The 18661-nt window shown below is 35.9% G+C and overlaps 3 protein-coding genes across 4 annotated transcripts in view; 1 reads left to right on the forward strand and 2 right to left on the reverse strand.

Annotated features, from left to right (window-relative positions):
- Positions 1-3: 3 nt before the first annotated feature.
- LOC108616721 (ATP synthase subunit s, mitochondrial) lies at positions 4-1395 on the reverse strand. The gene is made up of 3 exons (XM_018012130.2): positions 449-1395; positions 297-383; positions 4-243 (listed from the first exon to the last, which is right to left on the reverse strand). Exons 1-2 carry the CDS (start codon positions 1126-1128, stop codon positions 374-376), a joined length of 690 nt encoding a protein of 229 aa, XP_017867619.2. The 5' UTR covers positions 1129-1395; the 3' UTR covers positions 4-243; positions 297-373.
- A 59-nt stretch (positions 1396-1454) lies between these two features.
- The window catches only part of lbk (leucine-rich repeats and immunoglobulin-like domains protein lambik), a 28192-nt gene continuing 10985 nt past the window's right edge, over positions 1455-18661 (forward strand). The window contains exon 1 of the mRNA XM_089469812.1: positions 1455-1813. The gene's annotated coding sequence lies outside the window, so the exon portion shown is untranslated. The remainder of the gene's footprint in view (positions 1814-18661) is intronic.
- LOC108616722 (uncharacterized) lies at positions 12729-14210 on the reverse strand. 2 transcript variants are annotated; one of them, XM_089469829.1, is made up of 5 exons: positions 14053-14210; positions 13844-13915; positions 13077-13785; positions 12944-13014; positions 12729-12880 (listed from the first exon to the last, which is right to left on the reverse strand). In XM_089469829.1, exons 1-3 carry the CDS (start codon positions 14095-14097, stop codon positions 13348-13350), a joined length of 555 nt encoding a protein of 184 aa, XP_089325955.1. In that variant the 5' UTR covers positions 14098-14210; the 3' UTR covers positions 12729-12880; positions 12944-13014; positions 13077-13347. The 2 variants fall into 2 exon arrangements, with proteins under 2 accessions (XP_089325955.1, XP_017867620.1); XM_018012131.2 differs by having other exon boundaries at positions 12729-12890.

An 18661-nucleotide genomic window follows, 5' to 3' on the forward strand; every position in this document is an offset into this window, starting at 1 on the left:
GGATTTTCAATTTAGTTATTGAGTTTACAAAGATCTTTCGATACTTTACTTACATATCAATTATGCTTACATATACATATATTCGATTTCAATTCTATGATAAAGCTTGTCCATAACAGGATCACAGATATTACTGAGATACATATATAGTCATTTGAGGCTTAACTTCGCAGGATACAGTACTCGCTGGCTTAGATCATTAGAAAACAGTTTACCCAAATCCTTCATTCCTTGATTGAAGACCTAGGCAAAGAAAGATTATTATAAGATGATTTCATAGCAATCAAAGTACTTACATTTTCATAAGCAACCAAAATTATTTCTGTATTGTTGCCTCCAGTATTCAGAAGACCATTCAAATGCTCAACTCAACTCATTTATTTCTAGAAAAATTAACAACAATTTCAATACAACCTATTCGCTTAGAGCGCATTGCTTTTAAAATTACATTCCACGCTTTGTAGCCTGTATGTCACAGTCAGGCAGGCTTTTTTTTAGGCTTCTGGCCACTTCATCTATATCCTTAACGAAAGGCATATCGAAGATAAGCAACTGCTTCAGATTTTGCAGTTGGCTTATGATGGCCAAGCCGGAGTCCCTGATATTATAACAGCCGGATACCTGTAGATGAGTTAGCGACTGGCTAATGTACGCCAATCCCTCTAGACCGTCGTTTTCCAAATGCTTACATTTGTGAAATATAACAGTGTCTATGTTTTTGCAGCCTTCGAAATGGTGCAAGCCAATTTTCATGATCGATGAATTGGTGGCGTCCACAACTTTAATACGAAACGGTACATTCTCCGCCGGTAGATGATTGTAATCCTTCCACAGTTTTGTTGGATTTTCAGTGAAACGTACACCTCCACCATTTTTTAATATCCATTCAGCGCAGAGGCGATTCGGACCCACCTTTGACAAACGATCCTTATCCACCTGGTTGAAGGCTACAGCCACATAGCCCCAAATCCTGCGTACTATTGGTATCGATATCGGAGTTATAGTGTTTGTATGTGGTGTGGTAACACTACACCAGGAATTTGGTTGGAAACCATTGCCAGTCGCTTGTGCTATTGATAAACGTTTTGGAAGAGATTTTGTAATCGTGTGTAAAACAGACATTGTCATAAACACAACAGATGTTTTTATTAGCACAGCCCTGTCTTTGATTCGCCTCTGCCGTTAAACAGGTGTTTTTAGCAAGCCGCACAATACAGCCCTGTGCGTTATGCAGCCCTCGTGCAAAACAAACTTATATTTGTTTCTTTGCTTTAATGGATTTAATGGTCCCTATATTTAAAAGAAAATTAGCCATTTTTGTTATTTGATTGAGCCAAAAAAGTTATTTTCAAGAACATTTTTTGAAATTTGTCAGCCCTGTTAAAGCAGGTCTGACTGTTGTCGCAGCGTAGCGCAGCTGAACATTCACACACTCTCAACTTATCGATATAATATTTACAATCAGTTCTCGTTTAGTTGTCATAGCGTGAGGTTGTCGAGTCGGGAGAGTGCAAGCGGTTCTTCTCGCTTAATTAATCGAAAACAAAAGCGCGTGTATGTTCCAAATTAATATAAAACTAACTAAAAACATAAAATAATTAAATGCAAGTGTATTGCATCTGTGTGATAACACATAATAAGCAAAATGCATTGCCTTTTGTGCAGGCAACAAAATTCTAATAGTACAAGTGAGAACTTCTACACAGCGATTGAAAAGAGAGAGAGTGAGTGAACAAGAGCGCCTGCGAGAGCGAGCATAAAATCACAGTCACAGCAGCAGCAATAACAAAAATAAATACACACACACTAAAATGTACGTACATGTAGTTTTTAAGGCATTTTAACTTTTTACGTGATATTGTTTTGTTACGCATTTATTTGCTGTAAGTCTAGTTGGCGGCAACAATCAAAACAATCAAACGAAAAACCAAATTCAATCTTGATAGGCATGCAGCACATACACACTCACACACAAGCACACATATGTAGATATGCATGCACGCATACATGTGAATGTATGGCAGGCGCGCATTAAATAAAAATAAATTCTGCCGCTGCGTTTGCGTTTAGTTTATTTTGTGTGTACGTGCGTGTATGTGTCTGTATGTGTGTGTCGGTGTCAGTGACGTTGCGTCGCTGCCTCAGTCGCTGTCCCGCTGTCTCACTAGCCGCTGCCCGCTGCCAGCGCGCGCGTCAGCATCGAACGTGTTAAAGTGACGAATAAACAACACAGAATCGTTCACTAGAAAAGATACGACAAATAGACATATAGACAGACAGACAGTCAAACATTTGTACATTTCTTTCACACAAACACACATCCACTCACACACACAGACACGCTGTGCCTTTATAGCCGTAGCAGACATTTTGGCTGCTCCGTTCGCGCAATTTGTTTATATGAGTGCAACCGCAATGTACCCCTACCCCACCCGCTCTCTCTTAATACCGTTTGCTAGGTGTGTAAATGCCCCCACCCCCCACGCCTCCCCCACCAACAACTCTATTGCCATACGTTTCAGCCAGCAGTTTTCATTCACGCTAATTTTGCCTTCACTTCTATTTATATGCTCATTTTGAGTAAACTTATGAAAAGGGTATATAGAATTTGTCAGCTGGCATGTTGAAGTTTGTTTAATTTAGATTATATAATATGAATTGCTAAGCATATCCTAATGTCTGATTCCTAATGTTTCTGCCAGCTGCACTTTACAGTTGTTTATGCCTTTTCCTATATACCCCAGTTCCTATTGCCTTTCTATAGGGCATCTCGCTGCCGACCTCTGTTGCCTGCAGCGCTTTTACTTGTTTTCTACTTCCACTTTTGTTTTTGTTTTTTTTTTTTTCGTCTACTCCTGAGGCACCCAACTGTGTGTATGTGTGTGTGTGTCTGAGTGTGCTTGTGTGTGTGCGTGTGCCAAGATGAAGAATGATATGCAGCAATGTTAGATGATAAATAGCGCGCTATATTAAATGATTTATTTTGCCTGCCTGCGTGCCCTCTCTTTCCCTCTGCCTCCCCACCTCAGGTTCATTGTGCCCGTTCGCTCGCTCGCTTTGCATCTCCCTCTCTTGACCGTAGCTAAAGGCAGTCCATCTATGGACTAATCTATGCTGTGCTTTCAATCTGTATATCTTGCCGTTGCCTTCGTTGTTGTTGTTGTTCTTGCTCCCATTGTTGCTGTTGTTGCTCTGGTAATTGATCAAGCAATTGTACAAATCCACTGACGGTACAGTCGGTACAGTGCGCCTTTCATTCAGTTTAATAAATCTGAACGCAAGTTCAAGAAATCTTAATCTGCTCTAAACGATCTCACATGCTTTTTATCCTCCACTACTTTTCATTTGTAAATTTCAACTACATAATAGCATAGCCTTAGCTGTAGCATTACAAGATTGCAATCTTAATTCGTTTATTAGAGGAAATCTAAGCGTAAATCATATAACTCAGATTTGAATAAACTATATTATAAATGATAAAATTATATATATCATAAATGTCATATATTATCTAAATTTTCTATCGATTGTACTATTATTTGAAATCAACTTAAAACAAATTAATATTATATATTAATAGAATAAAAATGTAATTTAAATTGATATTGTTATACACTCTTATAGAAGTAAAAAAAAAATTTTTTGTTGAGGCAAAGAAATCTAAGATTTTATATTTTTATACTTACACTCTATAGCAAAAAACATATAGTTTTAAGTATTATTAAATTCAATGCAAGCTTCCAGCTATTTCTCCTCTTTTATCTTACACATATAATATATAGTTATTTCCGGATTGTACTTATTACAAAATTGTTTAGATAAATCAATTGAAATGCCATTTGCTGACTGCTGCCGATTCAAATATTTCAACAATTATTCCATTTACTATTGGGGATTTTATTTCTCCACTAATCGCATATCATTTCCACAGCATTTCCACTGGCTTTAATCGTTTGCCACGGTCGACAGCGATACACAGAGAGAGGAAGAGAGAGAGAGAGAAGAAACATGAAAACAATTTTTTTTAAATCTGATTTTTTTGTACCATTTATGCGGCTTTTTTTTATTTATTTATTTCTATCAAATTAGTTATAATTACACTTAATGCAATTTAGTTATGAGGTTCTCTTTGGTTGTTGTTGGTGCTTTCTCTCCCTCTGACTGTTCGTGCTGGTTTTATTTTTTTTTTTCTTCCTCGTCTGTTCGCTCTTCGGGGGGTTTTCACGATTTGTGCAAGTTGCATTTGTTGTTGTTGTTGTTGTTGTCGCGGCTGTTGCATTTGAAGCTTTAGAAAAAACGTTTTTTTGTTACAAGGGCTTGGCATATACCACATTAGCACACACACTTACATACACATATAATGAGGGTGCCACAGAGAGTGTGATGCGAGGGAGGGAGAAGGAATGCCCCTGCTGTTTCTATTGAGCACACGGCGAGGTGTTAATGCATTCTGGATTTCTAGATTTTTGTAGTTGGTCTGATAATTTTTAACCGCATTCTGAGTACCTTGTGCTTATTCCTCTTCTTCTTTTTCAACGTCTACTTCTACTTGGTATTTAATTTATTTTATTTTTGTATTTTTTATTGCATATTGTTTGCACTCAACCAAGATTCGTAATGTGCTAAAATATTTATGAATTAGCGCGAAAGCCACGTTCCAAGTATAAAGATTTGCTTAACGATCGTGTCGAGAGAACTGGAAAAAACGTTACTTGGATGAAAAAGTGTAGATATGGCTTGAAAATAAATGTATATAATATGTATATTTACTTATATAAATGTATTTCTTATATGTTTAAATTGTATATATGCAAAATTATTTTATTTATACTTTAATCAAGTTTTCAAGCGACATCATTTTTAATCTTTAATTAATGAGATATGATAAATATACACATAGAAACAAAAAAGTAGATTTCTAAAATTAAATGAAATATTTTTCTGGTATATTTAGCGATTCTTATACGCCGAAAAAATGCTTTATATATAAATATATTTTTGTATAAATATATGTATAACAATTTGTATGTCAGCTGTATGATATATATGTGATATATATCTATATGATAGATAACTCAAACACATTTTTGCCTAACATCATAAAAAGTGTGGTATTAAATCAATTTTTTATATCATCTACATTTTAAAAACATTTTGATATCCATCATTTATTAGACAAGGTTTATTATGTACTATATATACCGATTCATTAAAAATAGTATATATGTGATATATACTAAGTATATCTATTAATTAATTTATGGCAAATTTCATTGGGAAGGTTATATGGTAATACTAAAAAAATAATTTTATTATAGATAAATTCATTCGTTATCAGCTATGTGATATACTAACGGATATTACTTCATATTTTAAAATATGCAAAAAAAAAAAAAAAAATGGAAAATAACACCTTATCATATTCATAATTTCTTATCTAGTATGTATATAATATATTGTCTTTTTATATGTGTATAATATATTTGTGTTGTTTTTTTTTTTCTTCTTAGATATATGAATGCATCTCTCCCATATGTATATCATTTTATGTCGATTTGTTTCTGACAAATATCTATCCCAGATTATGTATATCCCATGTAGCTCGATCTCTCTTTCTCTCCTATTCAACATTATACTTCCCTAGCTTACACATTGCCTGATCAACCTATAAGACCCAGCATGCCTATTGTGGAATAGGAATTTATGATTCATATTGCACGCAATTTATGATGCTCGCAAAACACAACTAAGAGGATTAAAAACATGATTTATGATTTCCTTCTTAAGAGGATCTAACCATAACCAATCCAACAGCTAGAGAACTGCAGCTTCATCATCCGTGCGAAGATTTCAAGGGAGTCGCTGGCTCTCTGGCTAACTTTGATTATATGAATGCTGCTTAATATGCCATGAAATTGTCTGGCCTCATTGCTTATTATTGTGAACATTATGATTGTTATTAGCAACGAAACCTCAGCTAGATTTTCCATATCATTTAACACGTGCAAAAAACAATCAGTTGAAGTCGTTTTTCCAGCTAAACACGAGTTGCGGCTTGGCCTTATGCTTTATAGATGTATATGTATATATATTTATATATATATATATATGTATGTATGTTTGCATGCCTATATGGTTTGTTAAGGTGTATTCAAGGGGCCTCAAGGTGTGAATTCTAGTTAAATTCAATATCATAATATGCGCATCGTATGCATATGGGGCCGTCAATTTTCTTAGCCAAGATTATATCAAAAGGAGGGTAGAGAGCTCATAAATAAATGCATTTAATGCTCGGCTGCGCGCCTGCTAAAGTCGACTTTGTTCAGTACTTTATTTTCTTCTGTTTCTGCTTCTTCTTGTGCTTCTTCTTCGTTTTTTTTAGTTGAGCTTGTCTCACGGAAGGAATCTGCGGCAATTGGCCAAGACTTGCAGCACTTTGACTTGAACCTTCGCTCTTCTCATCATTAGCAATTTGAAATGCATTCAAAAAAGGAGCTCGCTCTCTGTGTGTGTGTGTGTGTGTGTATCCAATTATTTTCACATTTTATGGCGTAAATTTTCTTAAGCCCCCCAAAACCATTTTTCAACCGAAACGAAACGAAGACAACAACAGAAATGCAGCTCCACGTCCACGTCCACGTCCAGCTCCAACTAAGGCACAGCACCGCAGAGCAACAAATCTTAAAAAGGCATCAAGATTATTGCACAGAAAAATTCTTTTCTTCACACCTCGAACGTTGGCTGGGATGGCTGTGGATGGCAGGCCCCAGCGGAGACTTCCGAGCGGGACAACAACAAAAGGCCAAGGCTCCAAAGAATTAAATGCGACTTCAAAGAAAGGCACAAACAGCAGTATTGAAGACGATGAAGAAGAAGAAGCAGCGGCGGCAGCAGCAGCAGCAGCAACAAGAAATATGGTCAAAACGAATGCGGCCAACACCAACAATGGACATGTGCAGCAACAACAACAACAACAGCAACAGCAGCAACAATAAAAACCAATTTAAGCCAACCGACGCGTCGCCTCCATGCGGCTCGCTGCGTCTATCTGTATCTGTATCTTTCGCATGTGTGTGTGTATCTGGAGGATTTCACGTAGGTTGTTGTTATTTTTCTTTTAACTCGAACTGACGTTGGGCACAAAACGTCAACTGTGAGGCAGCAACAGCAACAGCAACAACAACAACAACAAATGCAACAGCCACAGCAACGCATACGCAATCAGTTTCAGAAATCAGATTCGGTTCGAAGTTGAATAGTTGTCGGTTATGTTGTTGTTGTTGTTATTATGTGGGTATCTCTCTATGTGCCACATGTGTGTGTGTGCTGGCGTGTGTGTGTTTGCTACGTGCACGTCTGCTGGTCTCTGCTTCTTCTTCTTCTTTTTCGACTTCTTCAGCCGCATAGGGTTAAACAGATCTATTGATATACAAAACATGTTTCGAACAAACAAACAAAAAAATAAATAAAAATATATTTAAATTATTTACAACTCGCTCTATTATACTGAAAAAAGGTAATGCAAGAGCTAAGCAAATGCCCAAAAAGTTAGTTCTCACAAAAGCCAATTTAAAAGAAATCTAAAAATATACTAAATACTTTATATATATGGCTATAATATGATACATATCTAGGTCTAGTGAATCGCCGTTAGTAAATAGATTACCTTAAATACAACTATAATAGTATTAATTGTAAAGTGTGTGTAAAGTAGAAGAGAATGAGAATCGTGTAGAAAATACCAAAATACAATGGGGATTTAAATGACTTTTTTTATACCCTGAACCCATTGAAAATGGGAAATCAGGGTATAATGGTTTTGTGAAAAAGTATGTAACGGGCAGAAGGAGGCGTGGCAGACCCCACAAAGTATATATATTCTTGATCAGCGTGACGAGCTGAGTCGATATAGCCCTGTCCGTCTGTCCGTCCGTCCGTCCGTCCGTCCGTCCGTCCGTCCGTCCGTCCGTCCGTCCGTCCGTCCGTCCGTCCGTCCGTCCGTCCGTATGAGTGCGTCGATCTCAGAAGTTATAAGAGCTAGAGAGCTGAAATTTGGCATGCATACTCGTGTGTACCATACGCAGTACGAGTTTACTTTATTTTTTCGATAAATCGTCCGATAACTTTTTTATCGAGAATAATCGAAAAATTGATTTTGTTTTTTTAGCCTAACTTGAACATTTTTAGACCTGGAGTCTTCAAATTTGTGTTGTATATAAAGTTAATCGATACAAAGATTTTGTAATTTACAGATTTTGGATACCACGCCCCCTTCTCCCCCAATTTGTAAAAAACGCATTTCAAGTACTAGAGACTTGTGCTTTGGAATGTACACACATATTTACTATATGATTACACTCTGAAAGTTTCATTAAGATCATATGTTTACAAAAGAAATTATTCGACAAATAAATTCTCATAATATTGCCCACACTGCAGCGCAGCCCAAGCGCAGTCGCTGCTTACTGCGCAGTTAGCAGAGCGCAGGCTTATGCGTGCGTGTGGATGCATCTGTATGTATGTGTGCATAAAAGAAGTGCAGAATGATTAGAATATCAGATTAGAGGGTTCAGGGTATCTCCTAGTCGAGCAGTCTCGACTAGAGCTTTCTTACTTGTTTTATTTTTACTATTAAAGAGTAATTGAAAGAAAGGTACCTGAAAGACGTTTAAGTCATGTACACATTTACAACAAAAGAGGTTTGTTTTTACCGTATAGCTCTATGGCAGAAACCTATATTAGCTTTATTCAGTATTACTTTTTTAAAGAACTTTAACTAGAACTTGCCTAATCTACCTACATGTATAAATATTATATTGTTTGCTGATATCTTAGATTAAATATGTATATGTATTTGAATTTTCTTCAATTCATAGATGCAAACATAGCGACAATCATTTGAATTTGATTTCTTATAATATGAAAACATAAGACCCAGTTAGAGACTCATTGATATCAGATATATTGATTTTAAAACTGCGCTGAGATTAAGAGAAATTTTGAAAATGAATGACAGAAAATATCCACTTTTATATATGACTAAATACTAAGAGATACTACAATTAAGTGTACTACAATAAATATATAATAAAATACAACAATAGAGCTATACAAGGTGCATAGAACACCCTGAAAGTAATATATAGCTCAAATGGCATAAGAGACCCAACAAAAATAGAATAGAAATTCATTCATTGAGTGAAACATACAAATAGAATTTCTCATTTATCATTTACCTTTGGCTCAATACAACAAAGCTGCCCAAAGTCTGTCTTTAATCTTAACTCAAAAGCCGTAACATTCAATTAATGAAGAAGAAGAGCAAAATCAATGCTGCGCTTTGTTCCAATTTGGTTCTACTTGAAAAGATCAAATGAATTTTTTTTGAGCATTTGCTATGCTTCGGGAACAATACGAACCGAAATCCCAAAGAAAAAAAAAATGAACAACATATTCTAAAGGCTCTTCAGAAGATTGTATAGCTTTTGTGTTACATTTTTGGGATTGTCATGGCAAAAGTCAGAACACCCATGTGTGTGCGAGTGTCTCTCTGTCTCTGTGGGTGAGTGTATGTGTGTGTAGGACAGTTGAGAAAACGTTTTGAGTTGCCTTAATCTTAATGCGCCCATTTGGCCGTCAGGCTTCCTTATTATAAGTACTTTTCACCTTCAGCTCTCTGCTGTCCGACTCGAAGTGGCAAAAAGCAACAACAACAACAATGCTGAGCACAAAAACAAAAAAAACCCCGAAAGAAACAGATGCTTCTAAAAACGAAGAGAGATCATAGCACAAACAACAGCAACAACAACAACAATAATGCTGAAACCCTCTGTGAAATCCCAAAGAGTCTGCCCCATGCCTCATGCCACACACTGGAAAACGAGAGGCAACAATCCAGTTTTCAGTTTCGTATTATTATATATATATATATATATATATGTTTTTGTTCTGTTGTTGTTGCATTGGTTCTGCTTCGTCTTCTTCTTCTTCCTATTCTGCTTTATGCTGTGGTCTGTTCTTTGATTCGGGATCTCGGGATCTGCAGTTGAAGTTTTTCAGAATTTCGTGCTGTGTGCCCCGTCGTCTCTCATTGTTGTTGTTGTTGCTTGTCTGACTGGCTGTGCTTTGTATTTTATTTTTTCTTCACACCTTCGAAAAGGCAAAGGCACAAATTTTGTACGTCCGTCGACTGGAAATTCAATTCAATTCCCTTGCCACAGGCCGCGGGCCGTCAAAAAGAGACGCCCGAGCGGCAGTTGTAGCCGGTTTTTGGTGTTGGTGTCGCGCTTGGTTTTCTCACTTGCCCACAGCACTAACCTCTGCTCTCTGTATGTGTGTGTGTGTGTGTGTGTGTGTGTGTACCTGTCTCTGTGTATGTGTGTGTTGTATCTGTGTTTGTTTCGGCTCTGGAGACTGCAAACTGCGAACTTGGCAGCGCGCAAACTTGACAGCCCTTCTGCGCGTTTTTGTAAGTCTTCGCCTGCCAGGATCGTTTCGTTTCTTGCTTTTTTTATTATTTTGGTTTCAGCGCTTTTTCTCTGCTTCTTCTTATTTCATCGTTAAGATCTTTTGACAGCCGCATTGCGTTCTTTTCCTTTTTGTTTCGTTTGCATGCCCCTTGTTAAGGGCCTTAACGTGGTATAATGGGACTGGGCTCAGATTGTGATTGTACATAGAAGATATATATTCATGCTAGTGTCCATATAATGATATTTTCGTTTCCTTTAAAGAACGGTTTGAACTATGTTTCTTACAACTTGTAAAGCCTTTATTAATTAACAAATTTAGCTTAAATACATTATCAGCAAATATCCTAAGCGTTGAAGGACTTTACAAAAAAGATATATTGTTATGCAGAAAGAACTCTTAACTCAAAGAGTAACTTTTAAAAATGGGTACATAATTTATAGATGTTTTATTTAAATTTTCGAATGACTTTATAAATAATATATATAGAATATTGCAGAAAATTGATAAAAGATTTGATTTCTAAATAAAATAAATGAGTAATTTATATTGACAACTGATGCAACTTTTGATTATTTTTATTTATTTCATACAACTACAATTATAAAACAAATGAAACACATTTACACTAGAAAAAAAACTGAACTAATTCATAATATACTGTAAAATAATATAAGAACACTTTCATAACAAAATTCGAGTTTTCAATTACAGCATAACTGCTAGTCGTTCAGTTTTATATAGATCACCGCTTTGCTGCAGCTTGTTCGCATCTTGCTTTGCATTTTTTTCTCCCTTTTTGAATGGAACTCAATTTGACATGCCTGAAGATTTTCTTGAGCCGCTTTAACAACGAAAAGGAAAAAAAGAGAACCGAAAATTAAATCGAAAAATTATTGCGCGCAGCGGATTAATTTGCGGCTGCTGGTCATGCCTACAGCCCACGCCCTACGCCTACACGTCGCCCCAGCCTCTCTCGTGATCTCTCGCTCTGCTTTGATGTGCATCCGTAAGCGTTAACTGTCGACTTAGCCAAGTTAACCCATTTCAGCTCAAGGCGGAGCTATTAAAGGCCGTAAAGAACTAGACTTTATATACCTCGGGCTTCCACTCTTACCTAAGGTCTGGCCAACTGCAAAGGAAATCGTAAAAATCATAAAAATAATAATAATAATGCCCACTTGACATTATCTAAAATAGGAGCTCCTTCTATTTCGTCTGCCTCTTCTCCCTCTCCTCTCTCCTCTCTCCTTTTTCTACTTTTCTCTAGTCTGTTTGGGGCCTTTGGCTAAGTTGGTTCTTGTCGCAGCCATAAAATGTGTTTGTCGCTCGCTGCTTATCGTTCGGCTGCTTGATAACACATTTAGTAATAACAAACAGAAATACTACAGATAAACCAGAATGCCTCATAAAATACCCTGTAAGGGAATTGCAAGTACATAGAAGTATCGATATGAATACTATACAGTTTATGAGCTAAGCAAATCGTAAAAATGCTAGAAATGGTGTGAAAATTGTCTGCAAGATACCCTGTAAATTAAGATAGTGGCATTACATCACACATATGCCTAAATTGGATCAGAAATATAAACCTACTTGAGGTTCTACATATCCCTAATGAAATGAATTTTAACAATCCAGTTTAGCTCACCCCATTTCTTATTGATTACAGAGTATATTTTGAAACACACATATGCAACGAGTGTCCATTAAAACACACTTATAAATATTTTAATACGTGCATTTAAGAAGCGCTTACTTTTAATGCCAGCCGTAAAGCCTATTAAACCCTGTCAGTGCCAGACCATATAGGGTATCTACATTTTTGTATATGGTGTAAACAAATTAAATTTGTGCCCTTCTATCATGCAGCTGATGTCACGGGTTATAAAACAGCACACGAACTTCTATGGAATTAGACGAGAGCGCGAGATATGAATTCGAACTTCGCATTCGAATTCGAATACAAGGAATAAATAGTTGATTTATGAACAGTTTACACCCTCTTTATCGCAATAACATAGAACAGAGCAACGCCTTCACCAAACATGAGCATTCAATAGGGTTCCATTAAGATTTATGTTGATTAAAGGATCCATAAACTAAGATGACGTCTTATTGGGCTTTTACCAATATGGATATTATTTATTAATTAAAAGGAATTGGGAAAGACTTCCAACATGTCTGGAATGCTGTTATGTGAGAAGTGTCTGACTAGAAGATAACCCCAATATATCCCATGTATTTAATATTTAAATATGTTTGTTTGTTTTCCCTGCTTTATTATTCTTTACTCCACTATCATACAAAATACGAAAAGTGTGTTATTTTCTTCCAAGGTGTTTTTCTGGAATAAAATACTCCATATGTTATAGGGCAGATACACCGAAGACTCAGGGGGTGACATGATGATCTGCATAGACCTAAAGCCAAAATATAATTATTTATATTATTTATCTTTCATTTAAATACTTACGCCATTATTGCGAAGCTTTGCCTTTCAGTTGGTGAAAACGTGATATATCGGTAGACAGACGTAATAATGATCTGTATGGACAGGAAGCCAATATAAGTTATTTATATACATTATTTTACATTTAAATACTCACGCGCTTTATTACATTTTCTGGATTTTTTTCCGAATTTTTGTTTTTTTATTTTTATTTTTTAATTTTTTAATATTTTTTTTTTTTTAGTAAAAAATGGTTTCGTCCATAGTTATTAATATTTTTTGTCCACTATCATACTATGAGTAGTGTATTTTATATATATTGAATTTTTTTAGGCTTTCCTTTTATATTCCTTTTTTGAAGGTTTTTTTTAATTTTTTTTTTTTTTTTTTTTTTTTTTTTTTTTTTTTTTTTTTTGTTAATATGGAAGTCATCCGTTTCTATGTCTATGTCTGCTCTTTTTTGGAATATGAAATTCCACATCTTCGGGCAGATCGTACAGCTTGAAGAGTTCCCCATTGAATTCGGTGCAGACACAAAGGGGGGACCCTTGTCCATTTCCATTTTGCTGCTGCAGCCTTAAAAGCTCCTCTGATGCAGCCTCCAATAACCTACCCATCTCCTGCTGTTTCTCCTGGTGCTCCAACTCCAGGTCCTCTAGCCTGTTGGACAGACACTCGGACACTTGCCTGGTATATAGGGTCCTCATTCGTTTCATTTTTCCCGTGTCAGTCGGTTGCTCCTCGGTCAGTCGACGTTTTCTCTTCTCCATCTGCTTGATGCGATTACTGCGACGAAGCGTTGGCTGCTCGTTGGACTCCACTTCAGGCTGGGGAGACTCGGAAGATTCCGAGGATGACATGATGATCTGCATAAACAAAGATAATATGAATATTATACTAATTGTTTTTCATTGAAATACTTACGCGATTACTGCGAAGAATCTTCGGCTCTAGGTTGGTTTGGAAAGACTCGGAAGATTCAGATGATGACATTATCTGTAAAGACATATATGAGCCAATTTGAATATTTTTTATATATTTATTTTTATATCATATTATTTATTTTTATATCATTTTACTATTTTTCTTCCGTTGTTTTCTTTACTTTATTTATTTATTTTTTTTTTACTCACGCGTTTTATGAATTTTCTTAAAATCGTTTTTAAGACTTCAGTCATATTTGTGTTCCTATCGTGTTGTGATACTGATTACTACTGTCTAAAATAGGATTCGAACTTCTATAAGGCTTGTTTCTGTGTGAAGTTTAAGCCTTTGACTACTTGGATCACCAATTTTATTTTTCTAGCACCTATATATATATATATGATACTTTTTTGCTATATAAAGAGTTTTTCTTTTAAAATTTTTTCTCAAATGATGTATGTATGTATCAATTTATATCTTTATTTACTGTATTTGAAATGAAAAAGGAATTTTTTGTTGTCGAATTCCACATTTAAGTATCACAATTGCTAAATATAGGAACACAGAATGTTCTCATAAGTCGCACAGATTATCTGATTTCTACAAAATGTTCTTTATTATTGCATGAGCTTATAGCGAAATGGTAAACAAAACATTTTTACTAGATATATGAATATATATTTGAAAAGGTCTATAAAACGTTATTTCATGATCTTTATTATCGTAAACAACTATAAACATAATATTAAAATTATTCTTGCTAATAAATAAATATTAAAAGCGAATTGGAAAAATTAGTGATTTCTTAATTCGACTTCTTAAGATGTTTGAGTGTCTTTCAAATAGTCCTCAATCATTCAGTTAAAAATTGATTGTCTGTAAAAGGGAACTAAAAGTAATGTTATTAAAAAATTATTTCGTATAATATTTAATAAACGAAAAATGAATATCTATACTTTTTCAGGCAGGTATCTGTAAGATATTTTTTGCTCAGACAAGTCTGACACTATCTATAAAAAGCGTTTCCCTGAAATTCTTTGACTTATTTCTTTTATCAGACATTCCCAAGGTTAATTCATTAAGTCCACTCCACCTGACTGGCACACAAAGCACACCTTTGGGGGAGTATGTGTACACTTATGTCTATATATACATATATTTTGGCATATGATATCAGATATCACAAGCTACCTCTCATTCTTATCAAAAAGCCAACAACAGCAACAACAATGATAATAATAATAATAATAATAATACTTTACTGCGCTTTGTTTATTTGTTATTTATGCGCTTTAGACCAATCAAGCAAAACGGTTTATCATTAAAGCGATAAAAAAAAAGACGTTAATTTATTATATATACACACAGACACACATTCACACAAAGACAGACAGACAAACACAGCTTTATTTACATATACATGCATAAATACTCGCATGTGCGAAAAATATTGAACTTGAAGTAAAGCTTTAAAACGTCTTCTCCCTCATGGCTCATGCCGTACTGCTCGCGCACCCTTGCTTGCCGCCCTGTTTGCTGCGGCTTCGTTTTAATAAACCGTTATAAGCGTGCGTGCATACAGCAGCTGTCTGTCTGCTTCTGCCTCTGTATATGTGTATGTGCTGTGCAAAGCATCCAAGCAGAAGGCAATGAAATAAGCCAACAATTATAAAAACTCTTTTTAGTTATTTAATTAGCTAGCCCCCGTCTATATAGACGTAGCACGGGCGCGAGCGAGAGGACAAGCTATGGGCAACGGTGGCAGCGTCTCGCGTTCGTATCTAGAGTGGAAAATTAATGGCTACAAAATTAAATTTATTTTTGCAAAAAAAAAACAAAAAAACACACAAAATAAAAACAAAAACAAAAGCAGCAGCACCAGCAGCAGCAACAACAACAACAAAGCAGCGCGACGGAGCAGCCGCTGGCACAGACAGCCTGGCAGGCCGCGCAGTTGCTTTCTTATTGGATTTTGTTGTTAGTGTGTTTCTATGTGTGTTTTGAGAGTGTGTGTGCGTGTGCAAATTTATGTTGCTATTTGCGTCGTTGTAGCTGCGCAGCGACTGCGCTGCTCTTATCATGGTTTTGTTCTTGTTGTTGCTGCTGTTGTAGCTGGCACGTTACCTAATTAGTTGCCGCAGACAGCGCGGCAATAGGCAACGATTTTACCTTTTATGTTGTTTTTGTAAGCCATAGGCCAATACAAACAAATATGCAGAGGCACTCGCACGCACACACGCACATACACACGAGCACTTATATATATTGAGTTCGCATTGACGTAACGTCAACTGCGACAGACAACGCCGACGCTGACTGCGCGCTGTTTCCGTTCTCGTGCCCACGCACCACAGCGCAGATACTAGAGAGCGAGAGGGAAACTGTGCGAGCAGAGCAGAGCAGCGCAGTGTGCAGAGGGACTCCGCAGACCACGCGACAAACACAGCTTCAATTTTTGTTGCCGTTTCTTTTGCTGTTGTTGTTCTTGCTGTTAGCCGCCTCTGCTGTTGCTGTGCTGAAAAAGAATAAAAAAGAAAAAGCAACAACAACTGCACAGTGCTGTGAGAGAGACAAATTGTGGGGTGTAATGGAAACGAGCAAATTTTATGTGCCTTTGAATAGCTGCTTGATCACGGCGAAACGAATCGATTACACTAAAAAGAGAGACATACAAATTAGACATGCAAGATACACACGGACACACACACATACACATCTGTGTACATACATGCATGTTTTAAGTACTAGCATAAGCGTTCACTTTGACAACTGATCAGCTTTGTAGTTGTCGTTGTAGTTGTAGTTGTAGTCGTAGTCGTTGATGCTTTTTTACGAACCAGCTTATAAGCAATTAAATTCAATTGATTACATTTGCAGTATAAGCCGGATGTGGCGCAGCGGCTTATTGGGAACTTGGTTGGATATCACCTTTTGACTTGTTGCTTTAATATGTACATAAAAATGTCCATAAATACCTTGACTTTTAATGTTTATCAAAGCAGTCAATATTTGCAGACATCTTATGACCAATTGGCACATGTAAATAAAAGTAATGCAGGCAGAATTATGAAGTGAGATATATTTTATTGCTAATCGTTATAGGCAGTAGACAGGCGCATAAAGTTTTTAAATAATTAATAAATAAATGAATGTTTAAGAATAAGAAAATCTGGTTCCCCTTTTCCTTGTAAAATTTAACAGTAATTTGATGGATGCTCACCACTGTAGCTTTTCATCTACAATTTTTGGCAATGCTGCAGCCTGCAGCTGCTTTGAACTCAACTTCACCTCACCGCAGCCCACCTCAGCATATTCCAACTCAAATTACTGACCGCCCACTGCATGTGCTTTGACTTATTTTGGTTTTGCTTCATTTTGTTGTTGGTATTTTTACGCCAACGACAAACGTCACTCACACACACATACACACACACACACACAAATATTGTATATATTTTTATTCATTTGGCAAAAGGCAATAAACAACAACAATAGCAACAACAACAACAACGAAAAAGAGACACAAGTAGAAACAACAACAAAATAACATTTGGGCGAAGCGTTTTCATCACACACACACACACGCACACACACATGACCATAAAAAACCAGAAAAAACAAGCAGTGGGCGACAACAACAACAAGAAATGAACCGAACCAGCAGAAAAATGAAATAAAAATTATAAAAAATCTGGCAACAACAAGAAAAATGACCAATTTAAATGTTAAAAAGCAAATCAACAGGCAGCAGGTAAAAATTAAGACCAATAAAAATGCAGCCTCAGCTCCAAGTAAAATGTAAAAAAAAATGTTAAAAGCCGAATGTTACAAGAGCAGCACATTAAAAAGAGCGTTATATAAATTTAAATTAAATTTAAAACAAAAACTAATGTAGTTTCCGCTCACTATGTATCGCTGTCTCGCTCTCACCCCTTTGATCTATCGGCCACAATCTGCTCTCGAATCTCATGACAAATGATGTTATTCTTGTGCAGCTAACGATCTTTAAGATACAAATACATGCATAGAAAGCCTATACTTATACAGATAGACAGATAAACATATACATACACAGACGGGATATGTCGCATGTGTTTTAGGCCCGTCCATTGTATATTTATGTGCGGCATTATCATATCAACGCGATCGACAGCTAACAACGTCGACATTTTGTCGTTTTCATAAGAAAACAATACTCGCCCATGCTCGTACCGTTATCTAATAAATTGTGCGGGAGTTGTTGACGAACACAACAACAGTAACAGCAACGAAAAAGAAGATCACAAAACAGATAAAAAAAAAAAAAATAAAACCAATAACGAAAATCGACTAAAAAATCTCAATAAAATCTGCATTTGATTTGCTCAACGTAAATTTTGTTATTGTCCAACACCAAAAAAAAATTGAAGAAAAAAAAGAATTGAGTTCGCAGCGAAAGCTTGAAACAACAAATCTTATACTTATAACAATAAAAATACCAAAATATAAAAAAAAAATGTAAAAACAACAACTAATATTGATTGGCGTGGGTTTTGCCCTTACATTGGGGTTTTTTCTCACTCTGTCTCTCGATTTTATTTGAGGAGAACTTATGCTAATCAATATGCGATTTAGTTAGCATTTTATGCATGCAAATCAATTCAAAATGGTGGACGCCAGTTTTAGACAACGACGAAAAATTAGCGAGCTGATCGTCGCTGATTGGTGTGTGAAAATTGTCGCACAATACCAAACTAATTTATATTAAAACAAAAAAAAAAGTTTTTTTTTTTGTTTTCTCAAGCTGTTGATCGATAGACAAACTGTCATCGATTTTGA

This window comes from Drosophila arizonae, chromosome 5 (assembly GCF_054131065.1).
Source record: "Drosophila arizonae isolate 15081-1271.41 chromosome 5, UAZ_ARI_1.0, whole genome shotgun sequence".
Taxonomy (NCBI): domain Eukaryota; kingdom Metazoa; phylum Arthropoda; class Insecta; order Diptera; family Drosophilidae; genus Drosophila; species Drosophila arizonae.

Excerpts from the sequence above, each read along its gene's own strand:
- LOC108616721 (XM_018012130.2), bottom strand. The coding sequence starts at position 1,128 with ATGACAATGTCTGTTTTACACACGATTACAAAATCTCTTCCAAAACGT.
- LOC108616722 (XM_089469829.1), bottom strand. The coding sequence starts at position 14,097 with ATGACTGAAGTCTTAAAAACGATTTTAAGAAAATTCATAAAACGC. Across the intron at positions 13,916-14,052 it reads TAAGAAAATTCATAAAACGC|ATAATGTCATCATCTGAATC; the intron begins GTGAGTAAAAAA and ends ATGTCTTTACAG. Across the intron at positions 13,786-13,843 it reads AGATTCTTCGCAGTAATCGC|ATCATCATGTCATCCTCGGA; the intron begins GTAAGTATTTCA and ends TTGTTTATGCAG.